The sequence below is a fragment of the Rutilus rutilus genome (genome assembly GCF_951802725.1).
Source record: "Rutilus rutilus genome assembly, chromosome: 1".
Classification (NCBI taxonomy): Eukaryota; Metazoa; Chordata; class Actinopteri; order Cypriniformes; family Leuciscidae; genus Rutilus; species Rutilus rutilus.
The window spans coordinates 29,876,683-29,896,515 of NC_140209.1; the positions used below are offsets into that span (position 1 = coordinate 29,876,683).

Consider the following 19,833-nt stretch of genomic DNA (forward strand, 5'->3'; position numbering starts at 1 on the left):
CCATAATGGCCTCCTAATCATCCCCATATACTGATTGGCTTCATCACTGTCTCCTCTCCACCATTAAGCTGGTGTGTGGTGGGCGTTCTGGCCCAATATGGCTGCCGTCGCATCATCCAGGTGGATGCTGCACATTGGTGGTGGTTGAGGATATTCCCCCTTCCATGTAAAGTGCTTTTGGTACCCAGAAAAGCGCTATATAAATGTAACGAATTATTATTATTATTATTATTAAAATGTAGATGCAGAATATAACGCTTTAAAATATGGACACAATTTAAGTTCATCTACAGTGTTTAGAGAAAACAGACAGAAAAAAAGTTTTACAATATGGTTACCATTTAAAAGTTTCCTCTTATTGAATTTTTGTTAGTCTATTTGTTGTTGCATGTGTTGTAGTTCCATTTGTAATATGTTGTAGAGTTCATTAAGATATCTGATATTCAAATTTCATAAAATTTCATGTCAACATAACATGTTCTAGTTGTTTTGAACTTTACACATGCATTGAGTGAACTGATGAGTATTACTCATCATAGCCTATCTATGTGCTTTTGGGTCTGTTAAATATGCTGTGGAATATGTTTGTGTGATGTGTTAATAAATCATGTGTTTTTAAGATCCAGGATCATTTTTGATAAATTAGGGATGGGTCACATTACCTGAAAAGAAATTTGTCTGGAGTGCATGATCTCAAAATGTTTATTGGTATATACCTTGCAAATAACACATATCAACTGTATTCAAAATGAAATATTAAAGTTGGACCTTAAAGTTAACAAAAGTAATAAAAAGAAATAAACATCTAGGTACTGTATCTAAATGACAAGTGTCCCACCTTACCTGCATTCAATCTACTAAAAGGGGATTTTAACATCGATGCCATAGAAGAATCATTCCCTCAGAAATGTTTACTTCTGCCTTCAAAGACAAGTACAGTTTTTTACAATCGCTATGACAATTTTTTCAATACTTTTAACAAATTTCCTAAACTCTTAACGCACCAACACACCTACAACACACAATTGGCAAAACAGTTAATTTCATGCTCAAAATCACACATTGTAAACTAAACTCCAACACTAATTTTCTAAATACAATAATACACTATGTCTACCAAAACACTGCAAACATGTCTCAAAATCAAATCATTTTTCAAAACACTAACATATGTAACATAGCCGTCCAACAGGAAGATTTAGTCAATCATAGCACAATGTCATAAAAACACTAACATCAGATGGAATTACAGAAACTGCATTATTGTATACGTGTCAGGTATGCCCTTATACAACAGACAGTATATTGTATTGATCATAGATTGTGTTTTGCACTGCAGTTTCTTTTGAAGCCTCTCTCCATTTTTGTTTTGTTGGGTTTAGGTCTTTTGCTGCAGAAATTCAATAAAAAAAGACCCATCTCAGAGTGCTTTATAGAATGTACGGTTACAGTATACCATATGGTCATGCGATTGAAAGAACCTCAACACCTGAGTGTGTTTCCTAGATGGAAATCAGCTGTGATTTATAATATTTGCATAATTCAATCAGCTGTTTCTCAGTAACAATAGGATAAAATACAGGGGATATATTTGTGTTTCAATTCACAATGTAAACAGCTGTTTACCTTGACTTTAGCCTGTAAGGTTAGGTTTAGAACATGGTGTTATCTGTTCTGACATACAGTGTTAAAGCATTGGTAAATTTGGCAGTAAAAATCCATTGGTTTGGTCTTGTTTGAGCTTGTGTGTAAAAGAAGCATTTTAAATTTGTGTTAATTGTACGCATTTTGTGTTAAAGCAACAAGAAATGTGTTAATAGGATAGCTTACACAGACGGATGTAGTGCTAACTGTGTTTGGAAAATTGTTAAAAGTATTGAAAAATCTGTCATAGCAATCGTAAAAAACTGCAAATAACAGTCCAATTGCATGTGTAATATAGGCTTGTCAGGCTTGGTACATCAGAGTCTGTAGAAATGGTTTCTTGAAAAAGAAGAACTGTCAGCTATTCACTTATGTTTGATGAATATCTGCTATAAGAAGTGGTGTCAAGCGTGAACGTCAAGTGGAATTGTACACTAAGAATGAATGAGTCACAAATGAGCCACCAAATGAAGAGAAGAGGAATCTATAGCAGTACTTCTTTTAATAAACACAAAACACTGGAGAACACATTGTGCAATGCAAGACAAAGAACTGAATAAACTGAGTGCTATATATAAACAGGCAAACAAAGGGAGCTAAATGAAACACAGGTGAACTTAATTAGTGACTAACAGACTATCATGGTTAACTTGTAGCTCAACATGAGTTCCTATAAGAGCAGCCGAAAGTGTGATTGAAAAGGAACATTCTCTCAACCCCAGGTCAGGACTGCACACGGATTAAGCGTTGTAGTATTTTTGTGACTGCAATATTCAGGCTCCACACGGATTGAGGACAACTTTTCAGCTGTACGGTAATGCACCTTTGCTGTTTTAGGCTTGTTTTTTTTTCTCCATTCCATTTTCTCCATCAACTGACTTGATTTAGTACAACTAAAAAAAGTTAGTTTAAGCAAAAGTATTGTGCTATATTACCTAATGCAACTTTCATTCTCAAAGCTCCCTGCAACAAAGCTTTGACCTTTTATCAAAAATATTATTCTTAAACCAAACGGCATGATTTCACTGAATTCACTCTTCACTGTAGGCTTTAAAGATCAACATGGAGAAAATCATCCTAATATTCCCTCTGATATTGCTGGTGCTGCATATACAAGGAGGAGAGTTCTCCAAACCTCCAGTTTGTTTGCCTGAAGCTCCACAGCCGGAAGTCGTGGAGTTCGACAACACAATCTATGCCACTTGTGAAGTAACTCCCAGCCCCAATTTGCCACGTAACCAGCCAAAGATCTTTGGGCAAATCCTCTTCAAGCAGGTCTTCCCCAATGGAGATTTAGAAGTGAAAATCAACCTCCGTGGTTTGCCTGCCATCGATCCTCAAGAGCGTGCCATGCACATCCATCAGTATGGAGACCTCAGTCAAGGCTGCATCACTGTTGGTCCTCATTATAATCCAAACGGCGTTGACCACCCTCATCCTGGAGACCTGGGCAACTTTGCTTCCGAGAAAGGAGTTATAAGGCAGTTCCTGACGCTTCCAGACGCCAAGCTCTTTGGGCCTTATTCCATTCTGGGACGTGCGGTGGCGGTTCATGAGAAGGAGGATGATCTGGGAATGGGTTCAGATGAGGAGAGTAAACTTAGTGGGAATGCTGGAGAGATAATTGCTCTCGGTGTGATTGGTATTACTACTCCAAGTCTGTGGCAGAAGACTCAAGCGCTCCCCAAGAAAAAATGTAGAGAAAGGAACTGAGAGTCAAAGATGAGGGAGTCGGATATGGTGGAAGGGCAGATTCAAATAGGATAATCATGATTTTTCCTTGTGTATTCTTTGTATGTGTCCTACATTAAAGTATATTTCATAACCTGAACATTCCTATGGTTTTTTTTGTGTGTTTTTTCTTGGTCTTTTCAGAGGCTTTTTGGCCATAGCTTCCAATAGTAAATGCACTCTTAAAAATAAATGTAGGGTGAATGCAGGCAAAGTGGGCCGTTTAGTTTGATTTACTGTGCTCAATGGGTCCAACACTTTAAGAGCATGACAATGGCCTTTAATTAAAGCTACACTATTTCTTTAAATGATACAATGGTTTTGGTTGATGCAATATGACACTGGAGGGTGTGGCTACATCTCAAGGGAGGACACCCTTATTGTTGAAGGTAGCCATAACCTCTGACATAAGATTTTATTTTCTAAATTATAAGGTTTCTCGCTAAATGTCAACATATGGGTATATTATTCTGACAATTTGTTACTACAGTTAACAGGGAAAAAAAAAAGATTTTAAATGTGTTGGTTTTCTTGGAAGGTGTTTAAAGCTACAATATGTAAGATTTTTGTAATAAAATAACCAAAAATCACTTGCAAAGTGTGATATCTTTCCTGCAGTTGTGTACTTCCAGTATCCCAAAAGTTCTCAAAGATTTTTAATTTCAGAGAAATTCCAATTTTAAATTAAAGCTGCAAGCAGCATTCATCGGGGTTCAAGCGTTTAAGGCTGTTAAGCACAAATGCATAAAAAGACTAAGTTTTATTTGGCAACCATTTAACCACTGACATCATACATGGAAAAGACCATTTCCAGCCAATTTAACATGGGAAATATATGGTTTTCAAAGCTTTTTAACAGTTATAGCGCCACCTATGGTCCGATCTCCATAAAATTGTGCATGCTTGTTTACAATGTTATTTCACATATGCTCACCAATTTTCGTGAAGTTCTGAGTTTTCGTTTAGGATTTATAGGCTTTCGAGTGAATTTTGCCACGCCCATTTTCTAAATGACCCTGTTATAGCCATCCAAATGCAAAAGTTCAACTTTTTTTTGATAATTATTGATCCAGAGAATTGTCCTTGACTGGTTTGGTTGCGATCGGGCGAAAACACCTAGGACTAGTTCGCAAAAGTAGGTTTTTGACATAATCATGAATATTCAATGAACGGTTTGATTGACAGCAGTGGTTCTTGAGGCAAAGTTGTTCAGGATGAGGAGATCTGTCAAATGATATGCATATTGTGTGGATGTGTGTAACACCACGTGATTACAGAGGGCGTAAACCTCGTTAGCGCCAACTAGTGGCCGATTTCTTTCAAAATTCTTAGAGACCTCTAGGACCATGAGTTGAACATGCCCACCGAGTCAAACTTCATTGGCCGATGGCGGCCATGCTTTTTGAGATACGCCAATGTCCTCATATACGACCAAGACGCTGCATACCAATTTTCAAGTCAATCGGACTAACGGTCAGGTGGTCATAGCTCTTTTTAGTTTTTTTTCATGTTATAGCGCCTACTAGTGTTCAGTCGGCGCGATCTTTTTTTTTTACTGTGACCAAATATTGAGCCCGTACATATGTGTACCGAATTTGGTGAAGCTATCTCATTTGCTTCTCGGGTTATAGCCATTTTAGTAAAAGTGGCTCCGCCCACAGCGTACGTTTTGGCCCCCCTTACCGTGAATGTACCGTGAATGTAAATTTCACCTTTTTTCCGATAATTATTGATATTCAGTCTACAGAGAATCTTTCTGCACTGGTTTGGTTCCGGTCGGGCAAAAAACCTGGGACTAGTTCGCAGAAGTAGGTTTTGGACAAAAATCAAGATGGCAGAATAAGACGCTTGAGTCTAGGACAAACCGTCTAGGAGTTATGAACAATTTCATACTTTTGCTTGCTGTAGCGCCACCTATTGGCCAATCGGGGTCATACTTTGATAGGTTCTCCCCAAATTGAGGACTACCATTTGGCCAAGTTTCAAGACTCCAGCATTTACGGTTTGGGCTGCATGATCAGTTTTACGGCGGGATAATAATAATAAAAACCCTAACAATTACAATAGGGTTTCAGCACTTCGTGCTTGAACCCCTGATAATGGCTCGTCCATGTTCACTTGTCGCCTGTCAGTGACGTAATATCCGCGTTATCCCTGGTTTCCGCTCGTACTGCCATAGTAACCATGGCGACAACTGCGTTACGTCTAGCGGCACGCTCATGGAGTTGTTTCGTTCAAACATTATGGACCATGGCAAGCAGACTTTGGGACAAAAGGAGAACTAAAACGAGGATCAATATCGGCGTGGTGTTTTCGAGATGCCGAGAGCTCCACGTCCGTGACAAACTTCGACTTGACAGAGACGTCTTGCATGTACTTTATTAGACAGTTGAGCAAATGTACATAAAACTAATCAATGTCATATAGCTCAACATGATGAAATGTTAGAATATGATCAGTATGTTATTCTAATGTTCATCTAGCTTACTGCTAGTCTCATACAGACAAACAAACGCATAGAATAACATTATAACTTTCAATACACTCAAATGCAGTTTAGTGTGATAGTGTAGACCAAGTGAAACAGCGCTGCGTTCCCTCACAAGTTTAATTCGCCAAATAAACTGACTTGTTAACCCTTTTCCACCAAGGCAGTGCTGGTGCTGGTTCGGAGCTAGAGCCTAGTTTCAAATCGGTTCTTTGTTTTTCGACACCCAAAGCACCAGCTCTGGACCAGGAAAAGTGGTTCTTAAGTAGCACCAAAACATTGCTGGTCTAGAAGTAAGAACCGCTTGCGTCAGGGGCTGGGGGCGGGGTTACCGTGACCAACAAGACGAACAGAAACTTGTGACCGCCATTTTTCAAATAGCAGCTAATCGAGCTAATAGCAGCTTGATTGTAATCTCCGTCTATGCAAGTTACGGCGAGCTGCACGAACACGTTGGATTCGCCGTGTTTGGATGCCGATGTAGGTTCGCAAAGCCATGAGCATCAATAGTAACGCAACGACCTCCATTGTTGATGGAAGGCTTGTTCGAGATGCATCGGAGCGGCACGGACCGATCGGAGCTGCGGGAGTGTTTGGAGAGCATCCGAGTCCTTGTGCTTTTGGATTGCTTTCGCAGTGCTTTGATGTCATGAGCCGATCGGTCTGCGAGAAGCCGAACCATCTAGAACAAGCCTGGTGTGTTTGTGTTTGGCGCTGCCACGCTAGCGTTGCTGGGCAACATGAGATGTATACAGTGACCTTGTGGAAAGGCAAACCGGATCTTAGAGAGCTCGTCAGTCGAACCAACTCCGGACTGGCAATAGCTCTGGCTCTGAACTGGCACCTGGTTCATGCTGGTGGAAAAGGGGTATGTGTGAGTATTAATTCAGCACTCGCGGGTAGATCGGTAGAATGAAATGTCCTTATTCCTTTATAGCGGCGGGACTCGCATGTGGCTCTGATATCTGTCTCTCATTAGCAATCGCGACCTGCTTCATACCGCAGTCATGTTAAAAACATCAATGTATTCACTCATCCATAAACATTATTAGATCCTTCGGCATGACGACAAGTTCCATAATTCCGCTTATGCGTCATCAACCTACACCTTTGTTATTGTAAGAGGTTAGCAAGCCTGGTCAGTACCTGGATGGGAGACCTCCTGAGAAAACCAGGTTGCTGCTGGAAGGGGTGTTAGTGAGGCCAGCAGGGGGTGCTCACCCGTGGTCTATGTGGGACCTAACGCTCCAGTGTAGCGATCGGGACACTATACTGTCAAAGAGCACCATCCTTCCAATGAGACGTTAAAACCGAGGTCCTGACTCTCTGTGGTCATTAAAAAATCCCAGGATGTCCTTCGAAAAAGAGTAGGGGTGTAACCCCGGCATCCTGGCCAAATTTGCCCCTTGGCCTCTGTCCATAATGGCCTCCTAATCATCCCCATATACTGATTGGCTTCATCACTGTCTCCTCTCCACCATTAAGCTGGTGTGTGGTGGGCGTTCTGGCCCAATATGGCTGCCGTCGCATCATCCAGGTGGATGCTGCACATTGGTGGTGGTTGAGGATATTCCCCCTTCCATGTAAAGTGCTTTTGGTACCCAGAAAAGCGCTATATAAATGTAACGAATTATTATTATTATTATTATTATTATTAAAATGTAGATGCAGAATATAACGCTTTAAAATATGGACACAATTTAAGTTCATCTACAGTGTTTAGAGAAAACAGACAGAAAAAAAGTTTTACAATATGGTTACCATTTAAAAGTTTCCTCTTATTGAATTTTTGTTAGTCTATTTGTTGTTGCATGTGTTGTAGTTCCATTTGTAATATGTTGTAGAGTTCATTAAGATATCTGATATTCAAATTTCATAAAATTTCATGTCAACATAACATGTTCTAGTTGTTTTGAACTTTACACATGCATTGAGTGAACTGATGAGTATTACTCATCATAGCCTATCTATGTGCTTTTGGGTCTGTTAAATATGCTGTGGAATATGTTTGTGTGATGTGTTAATAAATCATGTGTTTTTAAGATCCAGGATCATTTTTGATAAATTAGGGATGGGTCACATTACCTGAAAAGAAATTTGTCTGGAGTGCATGATCTCAAAATGTTTATTGGTATATACCTTGCAAATAACACATATCAACTGTATTCAAAATGAAATATTAAAGTTGGACCTTAAAGTTAACAAAAGTAATAAAAAGAAATAAACATCTAGGTACTGTATCTAAATGACAAGTGTCCCACCTTACCTGCCTTCAATCTACTAAAAGGGGATTTTAACATCGATGCCATAGAAGAATCATTCCCTCAGAAATGTTTACTTCTGCCTTCAAAGACAAGTACAGTTTTTTACAATCGCTATGACAATTTTTTCAATACTTTTAACAAATTTCCTAAACTCTTAACGCACCAACACACCTACAACACACAATTGGCAAAACAGTTAATTTCATGCTCAAAATCACACATTGTAAACTAAACTCCAACACTAATTTTCTAAATACAATAATACACTATGTCTACCAAAACACTGCAAACATGTCTCAAAATCAAATCATTTTTCAAAACACTAACATATGTAACATAGCCGTCCAACAGGAAGATTTAGTCAATCATAGCACAATGTCATAAAAACACTAACATCAGATGGAATTACAGAAACTGCATTATTGTATACGTGTCAGGTATGCCCTTATACAACAGACAGTATATTGTATTGATCATAGATTGTGTTTTGCACTGCAGTTTCTTTTGAAGCCTCTCTCCATTTTTGTTTTGTTGGGTTTAGGTCTTTTGCTGCAGAAATTCAATAAAAAAAGACCCATCTCAGAGTGCTTTATAGAATGTACGGTTACAGTATACCATATGGTCATGCGATTGAAAGAACCTCAACACCTGAGTGTGTTTCCTAGATGGAAATCAGCTGTGATTTATAATATTTGCATAATTCAATCAGCTGTTTCTCAGTAACAATAGGATAAAATACAGGGGATATATTTGTGTTTCAATTCACAATGTAAACAGCTGTTTACCTTGACTTTAGCCTGTAAGGTTAGGTTTAGAACATGGTGTTATCTGTTCTGACATACAGTGTTAAAGCATTGGTAAATTTGGCAGTAAAAATCCATTGGTTTGGTCTTGTTTGAGCTTGTGTGTAAAAGAAGCATTTTAAATTTGTGTTAATTGTACGCATTTTGTGTTAAAGCAACAAGAAATGTGTTAATAGGATAGCTTACACAGACGGATGTAGTGCTAACTGTGTTTGGAAAATTGTTAAAAGTATTGAAAAATCTGTCATAGCAATCGTAAAAAACTGCAAATAACAGTCCAATTGCATGTGTAATATAGGCTTGTCAGGCTTGGTACATCAGAGTCTGTAGAAATGGTTTCTTGAAAAAGAAGAACTGTCAGCTATTCACTTATGTTTGATGAATATCTGCTATAAGAAGTGGTGTCAAGCGTGAACGTCAAGTGGAATTGTACACTAAGAATGAATGAGTCACAAATGAGCCACCAAATGAAGAGAAGAGGAATCTATAGCAGTACTTCTTTTAATAAACACAAAACACTGGAGAACACATTGTGCAATGCAAGACAAAGAACTGAATAAACTGAGTGCTATATATAAACAGGCAAACAAAGGGAGCTAAATGAAACACAGGTGAACTTAATTAGTGACTAACAGACTATCATGGTTAACTTGTAGCTCAACATGAGTTCCTATAAGAGCAGCCGAAAGTGTGATTGAAAAGGAACATTCTCTCAACCCCAGGTCAGGACTGCACACGGATTAAGCGTTGTAGTATTTTTGTGACTGCAATATTCAGGCTCCACACGGATTGAGGACAACTTTTCAGCTGTACGGTAATGCACCTTTGCTGTTTTAGGCTTGTTTTTTTTTCTCCATTCCATTTTCTCCATCAACTGACTTGATTTAGTACAACTAAAAAAAGTTAGTTTAAGCAAAAGTATTGTGCTATATTACCTAATGCAACTTTCATTCTCAAAGCTCCCTGCAACAAAGCTTTGACCTTTTATCAAAAATATTATTCTTAAACCAAACGGCATGATTTCACTGAATTCACTCTTCACTGTAGGCTTTAAAGATCAACATGGAGAAAATCATCCTAATATTCCCTCTGATATTGCTGGTGCTGCATATACAAGGAGGAGAGTTCTCCAAACCTCCAGTTTGTTTGCCTGAAGCTCCACAGCCGGAAGTCGTGGAGTTCGACAACACAATCTATGCCACTTGTGAAGTAACTCCCAGCCCCAATTTGCCACGTAACCAGCCAAAGATCTTTGGGCAAATCCTCTTCAAGCAGGTCTTCCCCAATGGAGATTTAGAAGTGAAAATCAACCTCCGTGGTTTGCCTGCCATCGATCCTCAAGAGCGTGCCATGCACATCCATCAGTATGGAGACCTCAGTCAAGGCTGCATCACTGTTGGTCCTCATTATAATCCAAACGGCGTTGACCACCCTCATCCTGGAGACCTGGGCAACTTTGCTTCCGAGAAAGGAGTTATAAGGCAGTTCCTGACGCTTCCAGACGCCAAGCTCTTTGGGCCTTATTCCATTCTGGGACGTGCGGTGGCGGTTCATGAGAAGGAGGATGATCTGGGAATGGGTTCAGATGAGGAGAGTAAACTTAGTGGGAATGCTGGAGAGATAATTGCTCTCGGTGTGATTGGTATTACTACTCCAAGTCTGTGGCAGAAGACTCAAGCGCTCCCCAAGAAAAAATGTAGAGAAAGGAACTGAGAGTCAAAGATGAGGGAGTCGGATATGGTGGAAGGGCAGATTCAAATAGGATAATCATGATTTTTCCTTGTGTATTCTTTGTATGTGTCCTACATTAAAGTATATTTCATAACCTGAACATTCCTATGGTTTTTTTTGTGTGTTTTTTCTTGGTCTTTTCAGAGGCTTTTTGGCCATAGCTTCCAATAGTAAATGCACTCTTAAAAATAAATGTAGGGTGAATGCAGGCAAAGTGGGCCGTTTAGTTTGATTTACTGTGCTCAATGGGTCCAACACTTTAAGAGCATGACAATGGCCTTTAATTAAAGCTACACTATTTCTTTAAATGATACAATGGTTTTGGTTGATGCAATATGACACTGGAGGGTGTGGCTACATCTCAAGGGAGGACACCCTTATTGTTGAAGGTAGCCATAACCTCTGACATAAGATTTTATTTTCTAAATTATAAGGTTTCTCGCTAAATGTCAACATATGGGTATATTATTCTGACAATTTGTTACTACAGTTAACAGGGAAAAAAAAAAAGATTTTAAATGTGTTGGTTTTCTTGGAAGGTGTTTAAAGCTACAATATGTAAGATTTTTGTAATAAAATAACCAAAAATCACTTGCAAAGTGTGATATCTTTCCTGCAGTTGTGTACTTCCAGTATCCCAAAAGTTCTCAAAGATTTTTAATTTCAGAGATATTCCAATTTAAAATTAAAGCTGCAAGCAGCATTCATCGGGGTTCAAGCGTTTAAGGCCGTTAAGCACAAATGCATAAAAAGACTAAGTTTTATTTGGCAACCATTTAACCACTGACATCATACATGGAAAAGACCATTTCCAGCCAATTTAACATGGGAAATATATGGTTTTCAAAGCTTTTTAACAGTTATAGCGCCACCTATGGTCCGATCTCCATAAAATTGTGCATGCTTGTTTACAATGTTATTTCACATATGCTCACCAATTTTCGTGAAGTTCTGAGTTTTCGTTTAGGATTTATAGGCTTTCGAGTGAATTTTGCCACGCCCATTTTCTAAATGACCCTGTTATAGCCATCCAAATGCAAAAGTTCAACTTTTTTTTGATAATTATTGATCCAGAGAATTGTCCTTGACTGGTTTGGTTGCGATCGGGCGAAAACACCTAGGACTAGTTCGCAAAAGTAGGTTTTTGACATAATCATGAATATTCAATGAACGGTTTGATTGACAGCAGTGGTTCTTGAGGCAAAGTTGTTCAGGATGAGGAGATCTGTCAAATGATATGCATATTGTGTGGATGTGTGTAACACCACGTGATTACAGAGGGCGTAAACCTCGTTAGCGCCAACTAGTGGCCGATTTCTTTCAAAATTCTTAGAGACCTCTAGGACCATGAGTTGAACATGCCCACCGAGTCAAACTTCATTGGCCGATGGCGGCCATGCTTTTTGAGATACGCCAATGTCCTCATATACGACCAAGACGCTGCATACCAATTTTCAAGTCAATCGGACTAACGGTCAGGTGGTCATAGCCCTTTTTAGTTTTTTTTCATGTTATAGCGCCTACTAGTGTTCAGTCGGCGCGATCTTTTTTTTTTACTGTGACCAAATATTGAGCCCGTACATATGTGTACCGAATTTGGTGAAGCTATCTCATTTGCTTCTCGGGTTATAGCCATTTTAGTAAAAGTGGCTCCGCCCACAGCGTACGTTTTGGCCCCCCTTACCGTGAATGTACCGTGAATGTAAATTTCACCTTTTTTCCGATAATTATTGATATTCAGTCTACAGAGAATCTTTCTGCACTGGTTTGGTTCCGGTCGGGCAAAAAACCTGGGACTAGTTCGCAGAAGTAGGTTTTGGACAAAAATCAAGATGGCAGAATAAGACGCTTGAGTCTAGGACAAACCGTCTAGGAGTTATGAACAATTTCATACTTTTGCTTGCTGTAGCGCCACCTATTGGCCAATCGGGGTCATACTTTGATAGGTTCTCCCCAAATTGAGGACTACCATTTGGCCAAGTTTCAAGACTCCAGCATTTACGGTTTGGGCTGCATGATCAGTTTTACGGCGGGATAATAATAATAAAAACCCTAACAATTACAATAGGGTTTCAGCACTTCGTGCTTGAACCCCTGATAATGGCTCGTCCATGTTCACTTGTCGCCTGTCAGTGACGTAATATCCGCGTTATCCCTGGTTTCCGCTCGTACTGCCATAGTAACCATGGCGACAACTGCGTTACGTCTAGCGGCACGCTCATGGAGTTGTTTCGTTCAAACATTATGGACCATGGCAAGCAGACTTTGGGACAAAAGGAGAACTAAAACGAGGATCAATATCGGCGTGGTGTTTTCGAGATGCCGAGAGCTCCACGTCCGTGACAAACTTCGACTTGACAGAGACGTCTTGCATGTACTTTATTAGACAGTTGAGCAAATGTACATAAAACTAATCAATGTCATATAGCTCAACATGATGAAATGTTAGAATATGATCAGTATGTTATTCTAATGTTCATCTAGCTTACTGCTAGTCTCATACAGACAAACAAACGCATAGAATAACATTATAACTTTCAATACACTCAAATGCAGTTTAGTGTGATAGTGTAGACCAAGTGAAACAGCGCTGCGTTACCTCACAAGTTTAATTCGCCAAATAAACTGACTTGTTAACCCTTTTCCACCAAGGCAGTGCTGGTGCTGGTTCGGAGCTAGAGCCTAGTTTCAAATCGGTTCTTTGTTTTTCGACACCCAAAGCACCAGCTCTGGACCAGGAAAAGTGGTTCTTAAGTAGCACCAAAACATTGCTGGTCTAGAAGTAAGAACCGCTTGCGTCAGGGGCTGGGGGCGGGGTTACCGTGACCAACAAGACGAACAGAAACTTGTGACCGCCATTTTTCAAATAGCAGCTAATCGAGCTAATAGCAGCTTGATTGTAATCTCCGTCTATGCAAGTTACGGCGAGCTGCACGAACACGTTGGATTCGCCGTGTTTGGATGCCGATGTAGGTTCGCAAAGCCATGAGCATCAATAGTAACGCAACGACCTCCATTGTTGATGGAAGGCTTGTTCGAGATGCATCGGAGCGGCACGGACCGATCGGAGCTGCGGGAGTGTTTGGAGAGCATCCGAGTCCTTGTGCTTTTGGATTGCTTTCGCAGTGCTTTGATGTCATGAGCCGATCGGTCTGCGAGAAGCCGAACCATCTAGAACAAGCCTGGTGTGTTTGTGTTTGGCGCTGCCACGCTAGCGTTGCTGGGCAACATGAGATGTATACAGTGACCTTGTGGAAAGGCAAACCGGATCTTAGAGAGCTCGTCAGTCGAACCAACTCCGGACTGGCAATAGCTCTGGCTCTGAACTGGCACCTGGTTCATGCTGGTGGAAAAGGGGTATGTGTGAGTATTAATTCAGCACTCGCGGGTAGATCGGTAGAATGAAATGTCCTTATTCCTTTATAGCGGCGGGACTCGCATGTGGCTCTGATATCTGTCTCTCATTAGCAATCGCGACCTGCTTCATACCGCAGTCATGTTAAAAACATCAATGTATTCACTCATCCATAAACATTATTAGATCCTTCGGCATGACGACAAGTTCCATAATTCCGCTTATGCGTGCAAGCCTGGTCAGTACCTGGATGGGAGACCTCCTGAGAAAACCAGGTTGCTGCTGGAAGGGGTGTTAGTGAGGCCAGCAGGGGGTGCTCACCCGTGGTCTATGTGGGACCTAACGCTCCAGTGTAGCGATCGGGACACTATACTGTCAAAGAGCACCATCCTTCCAATGAGACGTTAAAACCGAGGTCCTGACTCTCTGTGGTCATTAAAAAATCCCAGGATGTCCTTCGAAAAAGAGTAGGGGTGTAACCCCGGCATCCTGGCCAAATTTGCCCCTTGGCCTCTGTCCATAATGGCCTCCTAATCATCCCCATATACTGATTGGCTTCATCACTGTCTCCTCTCCACCATTAAGCTGGTGTGTGGTGGGCGTTCTGGCCCAATATGGCTGCCGTCGCATCATCCAGGTGGATGCTGCACATTGGTGGTGGTTGAGGATATTCCCCCTTCCATGTAAAGTGCTTTTGGTACCCAGAAAAGCGCTATATAAATGTAACGAATTATTATTATTATTATTATTATTATTATTAAAATGTAGATGCAGAATATAACGCTTTAAAATATGGACACAATTTAAGTTCATCTACAGTGTTTAGAGAAAACAGACAGAAAAAAAGTTTTACAATATGGTTACCATTTAAAAGTTTCCTCTTATTGAATTTTTGTTAGTCTATTTGTTGTTGCATGTGTTGTAGTTCCATTTGTAATATGTTGTAGAGTTCATTAAGATATCTGATATTCAAATTTCATAAAATTTCATGTCAACATAACATGTTCTAGTTGTTTTGAACTTTACACATGCATTGAGTGAACTGATGAGTATTACTCATCATAGCCTATCTATGTGCTTTTGGGTCTGTTAAATATGCTGTGGAATATGTTTGTGTGATGTGTTAATAAATCATGTGTTTTTAAGATCCAGGATCATTTTTGATAAATTAGGGATGGGTCACATTACCTGAAAAGAAATTTGTCTGGAGTGCATGATCTCAAAATGTTTATTGGTATATACCTTGCAAATAACACATATCAACTGTATTCAAAATGAAATATTAAAGTTGGACCTTAAAGTTAACAAAAGTAATAAAAAGAAATAAACATCTAGGTACTGTATCTAAATGACAAGTGTCCCACCTTACCTGCCTTCAATCTACTAAAAGGGGATTTTAACATCGATGCCATAGAAGAATCATTCCCTCAGAAATGTTTACTTCTGCCTTCAAAGACAAGTACAGTTTTTTACAATCGCTATGACAATTTTTTCAATACTTTTAACAAATTTCCTAAACTCTTAACGCACCAACACACCTACAACACACAATTGGCAAAACAGTTAATTTCATGCTCAAAATCACACATTGTAAACTAAACTCCAACACTAATTTTCTAAATACAATAATACACTATGTCTACCAAAACACTGCAAACATGTCTCAAAATCAAATCATTTTTCAAAACACTAACATATGTAACATAGCCGTCCAACAGGAAGATTTAGTCAATCATAGCACAATGTCATAAAAACACTAACATCAGATGGAATTACAGAAACTGCATTATTGTATACGTGTCAGGTATGCCCTTATACAACAGACAGTATATTGTATTGATCATAGATTGTGTTTTGCACTGCAGTTTCTTTTGAAGCCTCTCTCCATTTTTGTTTTGTTGGGTTTAGGTCTTTTGCTGCAGAAATTCAATAAAAAAAGACCCATCTCAGAGTGCTTTATAGAATGTACGGTTACAGTATACCATATGGTCATGCGATTGAAAGAACCTCAACACCTGAGTGTGTTTCCTAGATGGAAATCAGCTGTGATTTATAATATTTGCATAATTCAATCAGCTGTTTCTCAGTAACAATAGGATAAAATACAGGGGATATATTTGTGTTTCAATTCACAATGTAAACAGCTGTTTACCTTGACTTTAGCCTGTAAGGTTAGGTTTAGAACATGGTGTTATCTGTTCTGACATACAGTGTTAAAGCATTGGTAAATTTGGCAGTAAAAATCCATTGGTTTGGTCTTGTTTGAGCTTGTGTGTAAAAGAAGCATTTTAAATTTGTGTTAATTGTACGCATTTTGTGTTAAAGCAACAAGAAATGTGTTAATAGGATAGCTTACACAGACGGATGTAGTGCTAACTGTGTTTGGAAAATTGTTAAAAGTATTGAAAAATCTGTCATAGCAATCGTAAAAAACTGCAAATAACAGTCCAATTGCATGTGTAATATAGGCTTGTCAGGCTTGGTACATCAGAGTCTGTAGAAATGGTTTCTTGAAAAAGAAGAACTGTCAGCTATTCACTTATGTTTGATGAATATCTGCTATAAGAAGTGGTGTCAAGCGTGAACGTCAAGTGGAATTGTACACTAAGAATGAATGAGTCACAAATGAGCCACCAAATGAAGAGAAGAGGAATCTATAGCAGTACTTCTTTTAATAAACACAAAACACTGGAGAACACATTGTGCAATGCAAGACAAAGAACTGAATAAACTGAGTGCTATATATAAACAGGCAAACAAAGGGAGCTAAATGAAACACAGGTGAACTTAATTAGTGACTAACAGACTATCATGGTTAACTTGTAGCTCAACATGAGTTCCTATAAGAGCAGCCGAAAGTGTGATTGAAAAGGAACATTCTCTCAACCCCAGGTCAGGACTGCACACGGATTAAGCGTTGTAGTATTTTTGTGACTGCAATATTCAGGCTCCACACGGATTGAGGACAACTTTTCAGCTGTACGGTAATGCACCTTTGCTGTTTTAGGCTTGTTTTTTTTTCTCCATTCCATTTTCTCCATCAACTGACTTGATTTAGTACAACTAAAAAAAGTTAGTTTAAGCAAAAGTATTGTGCTATATTACCTAATGCAACTTTCATTCTCAAAGCTCCCTGCAACAAAGCTTTGACCTTTTATCAAAAATATTATTCTTAAACCAAACGGCATGATTTCACTGAATTCACTCTTCACTGTAGGCTTTAAAGATCAACATGGAGAAAATCATCCTAATATTCCCTCTGATATTGCTGGTGCTGCATATACAAGGAGGAGAGTTCTCCAAACCTCCAGTTTGTTTGCCTGAAGCTCCACAGCCGGAAGTCGTGGAGTTCGACAACACAATCTATGCCACTTGTGAAGTAACTCCCAGCCCCAATTTGCCACGTAACCAGCCAAAGATCTTTGGGCAAATCCTCTTCAAGCAGGTCTTCCCCAATGGAGATTTAGAAGTGAAAATCAACCTCCGTGGTTTGCCTGCCATCGATCCTCAAGAGCGTGCCATGCACATCCATCAGTATGGAGACCTCAGTCAAGGCTGCATCACTGTTGGTCCTCATTATAATCCAAACGGCGTTGACCACCCTCATCCTGGAGACCTGGGCAACTTTGCTTCCGAGAAAGGAGTTATAAGGCAGTTCCTGACGCTTCCAGACGCCAAGCTCTTTGGGCCTTATTCCATTCTGGGACGTGCGGTGGCGGTTCATGAGAAGGAGGATGATCTGGGAATGGGTTCAGATGAGGAGAGTAAACTTAGTGGGAATGCTGGAGAGATAATTGCTCTCGGTGTGATTGGTATTACTACTCCAAGTCTGTGGCAGAAGACTCAAGCGCTCCCCAAGAAAAAATGTAGAGAAAGGAACTGAGAGTCAAAGATGAGGGAGTCGGATATGGTGGAAGGGCAGATTCAAATAGGATAATCATGATTTTTCCTTGTGTATTCTTTGTATGTGTCCTACATTAAAGTATATTTCATAACCTGAACATTCCTATGGTTTTTTTTGTGTGTTTTTTCTTGGTCTTTTCAGAGGCTTTTTGGCCATAGCTTCCAATAGTAAATGCACTCTTAAAAATAAATGTAGGGTGAATGCAGGCAAAGTGGGCCGTTTAGTTTGATTTACTGTGCTCAATGGGTCCAACACTTTAAGAGCATGACAATGGCCTTTAATTAAAGCTACACTATTTCTTTAAATGATACAATGGTTTTGGTTGATGCAATATGACACTGGAGGGTGTGGCTACATCTCAAGGGAGGACACCCTTATTGTTGAAGGTAGCCATAACCTCTGACATAAGATTTTATTTTCTAAATTATAAGGTTTCTCGCTAAATGTCAACATATGGGTATATTATTCTGACAATTTGTTACTACAGTTAACAGGGAAAAAAAAAAAGATTTTAAATGTGTTGGTTTTCTTGGAAGGTGTTTAAAGCTACAATATGTAAGATTTTTGTAATAAAATAACCAAAAATCACTTGCAAAGTGTGATATCTTTCCTGCAGTTGTGTACTTCCAGTATCCCAAAAGTTCTCAAAGATTTTTAATTTCAGAGATATTCCAATTTAAAATTAAAGCTGCAAGCAGCATTCATCGGGGTTCAAGCGTTTAAGGCCGTTAAGCACAAATGCATAAAAAGACTAAGTTTTATTTGGCAACCATTTAACCACTGACATCATACATGGAAAAGACCATTTCCAGCCAATTTAACATGGGAAATATATGGTTTTCAAAGCTTTTTAACAGTTATAGCGCCACCTATGGTCCGATCTCCATAAAATTGTGCATGCTTGTTTACAATGTTATTTCACATATGCTCACCAATTTTCGTGAAGTTCTGAGTTTTCGTTTAGGATTTATAGGCTTTCGAGTGAATTTTGCCACGCCCATTTTCTAAATGACCCTGTTATAGCCATCCAAATGCAAAAGTTCAACTTTTTTTTGATAATTATTGATCCAGAGAATTGTCCTTGACTGGTTTGGTTGCGATCGGGCGAAAACACCTAGGACTAGTTCGCAAAAGTAGGTTTTTGACATAATCATGAATATTCAATGAACGGTTTGATTGACAGCAGTGGTTCTTGAGGCAAAGTTGTTCAGGATGAGGAGATCTGTCAAATGATATGCATATTGTGTGGATGTGTGTAACACCACGTGATTACAGAGGGCGTAAACCTCGTTAGCGCCAACTAGTGGCCGATTTCTTTCAAAATTCTTAGAGACCTCTAGGACCATGAGTTGAACATGCCCACCGAGTCAAACTTCATTGGCCGATGGCGGCCATGCTTTTTGAGATACGCCAATGTCCTCATATACGACCAAGACGCTGCATACCAATTTTCAAGTCAATCGGACTAACGGTCAGGTGGTCATAGCCCTTTTTAGTTTTTTTTCATGTTATAGCGCCTACTAGTGTTCAGTCGGCGCGATCTTTTTTTTTTACTGTGACCAAATATTGAGCCCGTACATATGTGTACCGAATTTGGTGAAGCTATCTCATTTGCTTCTCGGGTTATAGCCATTTTAGTAAAAGTGGCTCCGCCCACAGCGTACGTTTTGGCCCCCCTTACCGTGAATGTACCGTGAATGTAAATTTCACCTTTTTTCCGATAATTATTGATATTCAGTCTACAGAGAATCTTTCTGCACTGGTTTGGTTCCGGTCGGGCAAAAAACCTGGGACTAGTTCGCAGAAGTAGGTTTTGGACAAAAATCAAGATGGCAGAATAAGACGCTTGAGTCTAGGACAAACCGTCTAGGAGTTATGAACAATTTCATACTTTTGCTTGCTGTAGCGCCACC

At 39.5% G+C, this 19,833-nt stretch overlaps 3 protein-coding genes across 6 annotated transcripts; all 3 read left to right on the plus strand.

Moving 5' to 3' along the window:
• Window positions 1-2,246: 2,246 nt before the first annotated feature.
• Window positions 2,247-3,475, plus strand: LOC311276519 (extracellular superoxide dismutase [Cu-Zn]-like). 2 transcript variants are annotated; one of them, XM_084386218.1, is made up of 2 exons: window positions 2,247-2,458; window positions 2,692-3,475. In XM_084386218.1, the coding sequence occupies exon 2, from the start codon at window positions 2,707-2,709 to the stop codon at window positions 3,355-3,357; it is 651 nt and encodes a 216-aa protein (XP_084242344.1). In that variant the 5' UTR covers window positions 2,247-2,458; window positions 2,692-2,706; the 3' UTR covers window positions 3,358-3,475. The 2 variants fall into 2 exon arrangements, with proteins under 2 accessions (XP_084242344.1, XP_084242345.1); XM_084386219.1 differs by having other exon boundaries at window positions 2,247-2,453.
• Window positions 3,476-9,532: 6,057 nt separating this feature from the next.
• LOC311306099 (extracellular superoxide dismutase [Cu-Zn]-like) lies at window positions 9,533-10,761 on the plus strand. Of its 2 annotated transcripts, none has more exons than XM_084434293.1 (2): window positions 9,533-9,744; window positions 9,978-10,761. In XM_084434293.1, exon 2 carries the CDS (start codon window positions 9,993-9,995, stop codon window positions 10,641-10,643), a length of 651 nt encoding a protein of 216 aa, XP_084290419.1. In that variant the 5' UTR covers window positions 9,533-9,744; window positions 9,978-9,992; the 3' UTR covers window positions 10,644-10,761. The 2 variants fall into 2 exon arrangements, with proteins under 2 accessions (XP_084290419.1, XP_084290420.1); XM_084434294.1 differs by having other exon boundaries at window positions 9,533-9,739.
• Window positions 10,762-16,788: 6,027 nt separating this feature from the next.
• LOC311286310 (extracellular superoxide dismutase [Cu-Zn]-like) lies at window positions 16,789-18,017 on the plus strand. 2 transcript variants are annotated; one of them, XM_084402451.1, is made up of 2 exons: window positions 16,789-17,000; window positions 17,234-18,017. In XM_084402451.1, exon 2 carries the CDS (start codon window positions 17,249-17,251, stop codon window positions 17,897-17,899), a length of 651 nt encoding a protein of 216 aa, XP_084258577.1. In that variant the 5' UTR covers window positions 16,789-17,000; window positions 17,234-17,248; the 3' UTR covers window positions 17,900-18,017. The 2 variants fall into 2 exon arrangements, with proteins under 2 accessions (XP_084258577.1, XP_084258578.1); XM_084402452.1 differs by having other exon boundaries at window positions 16,789-16,995.
• Window positions 18,018-19,833: the final 1,816 nt, after the last annotated feature.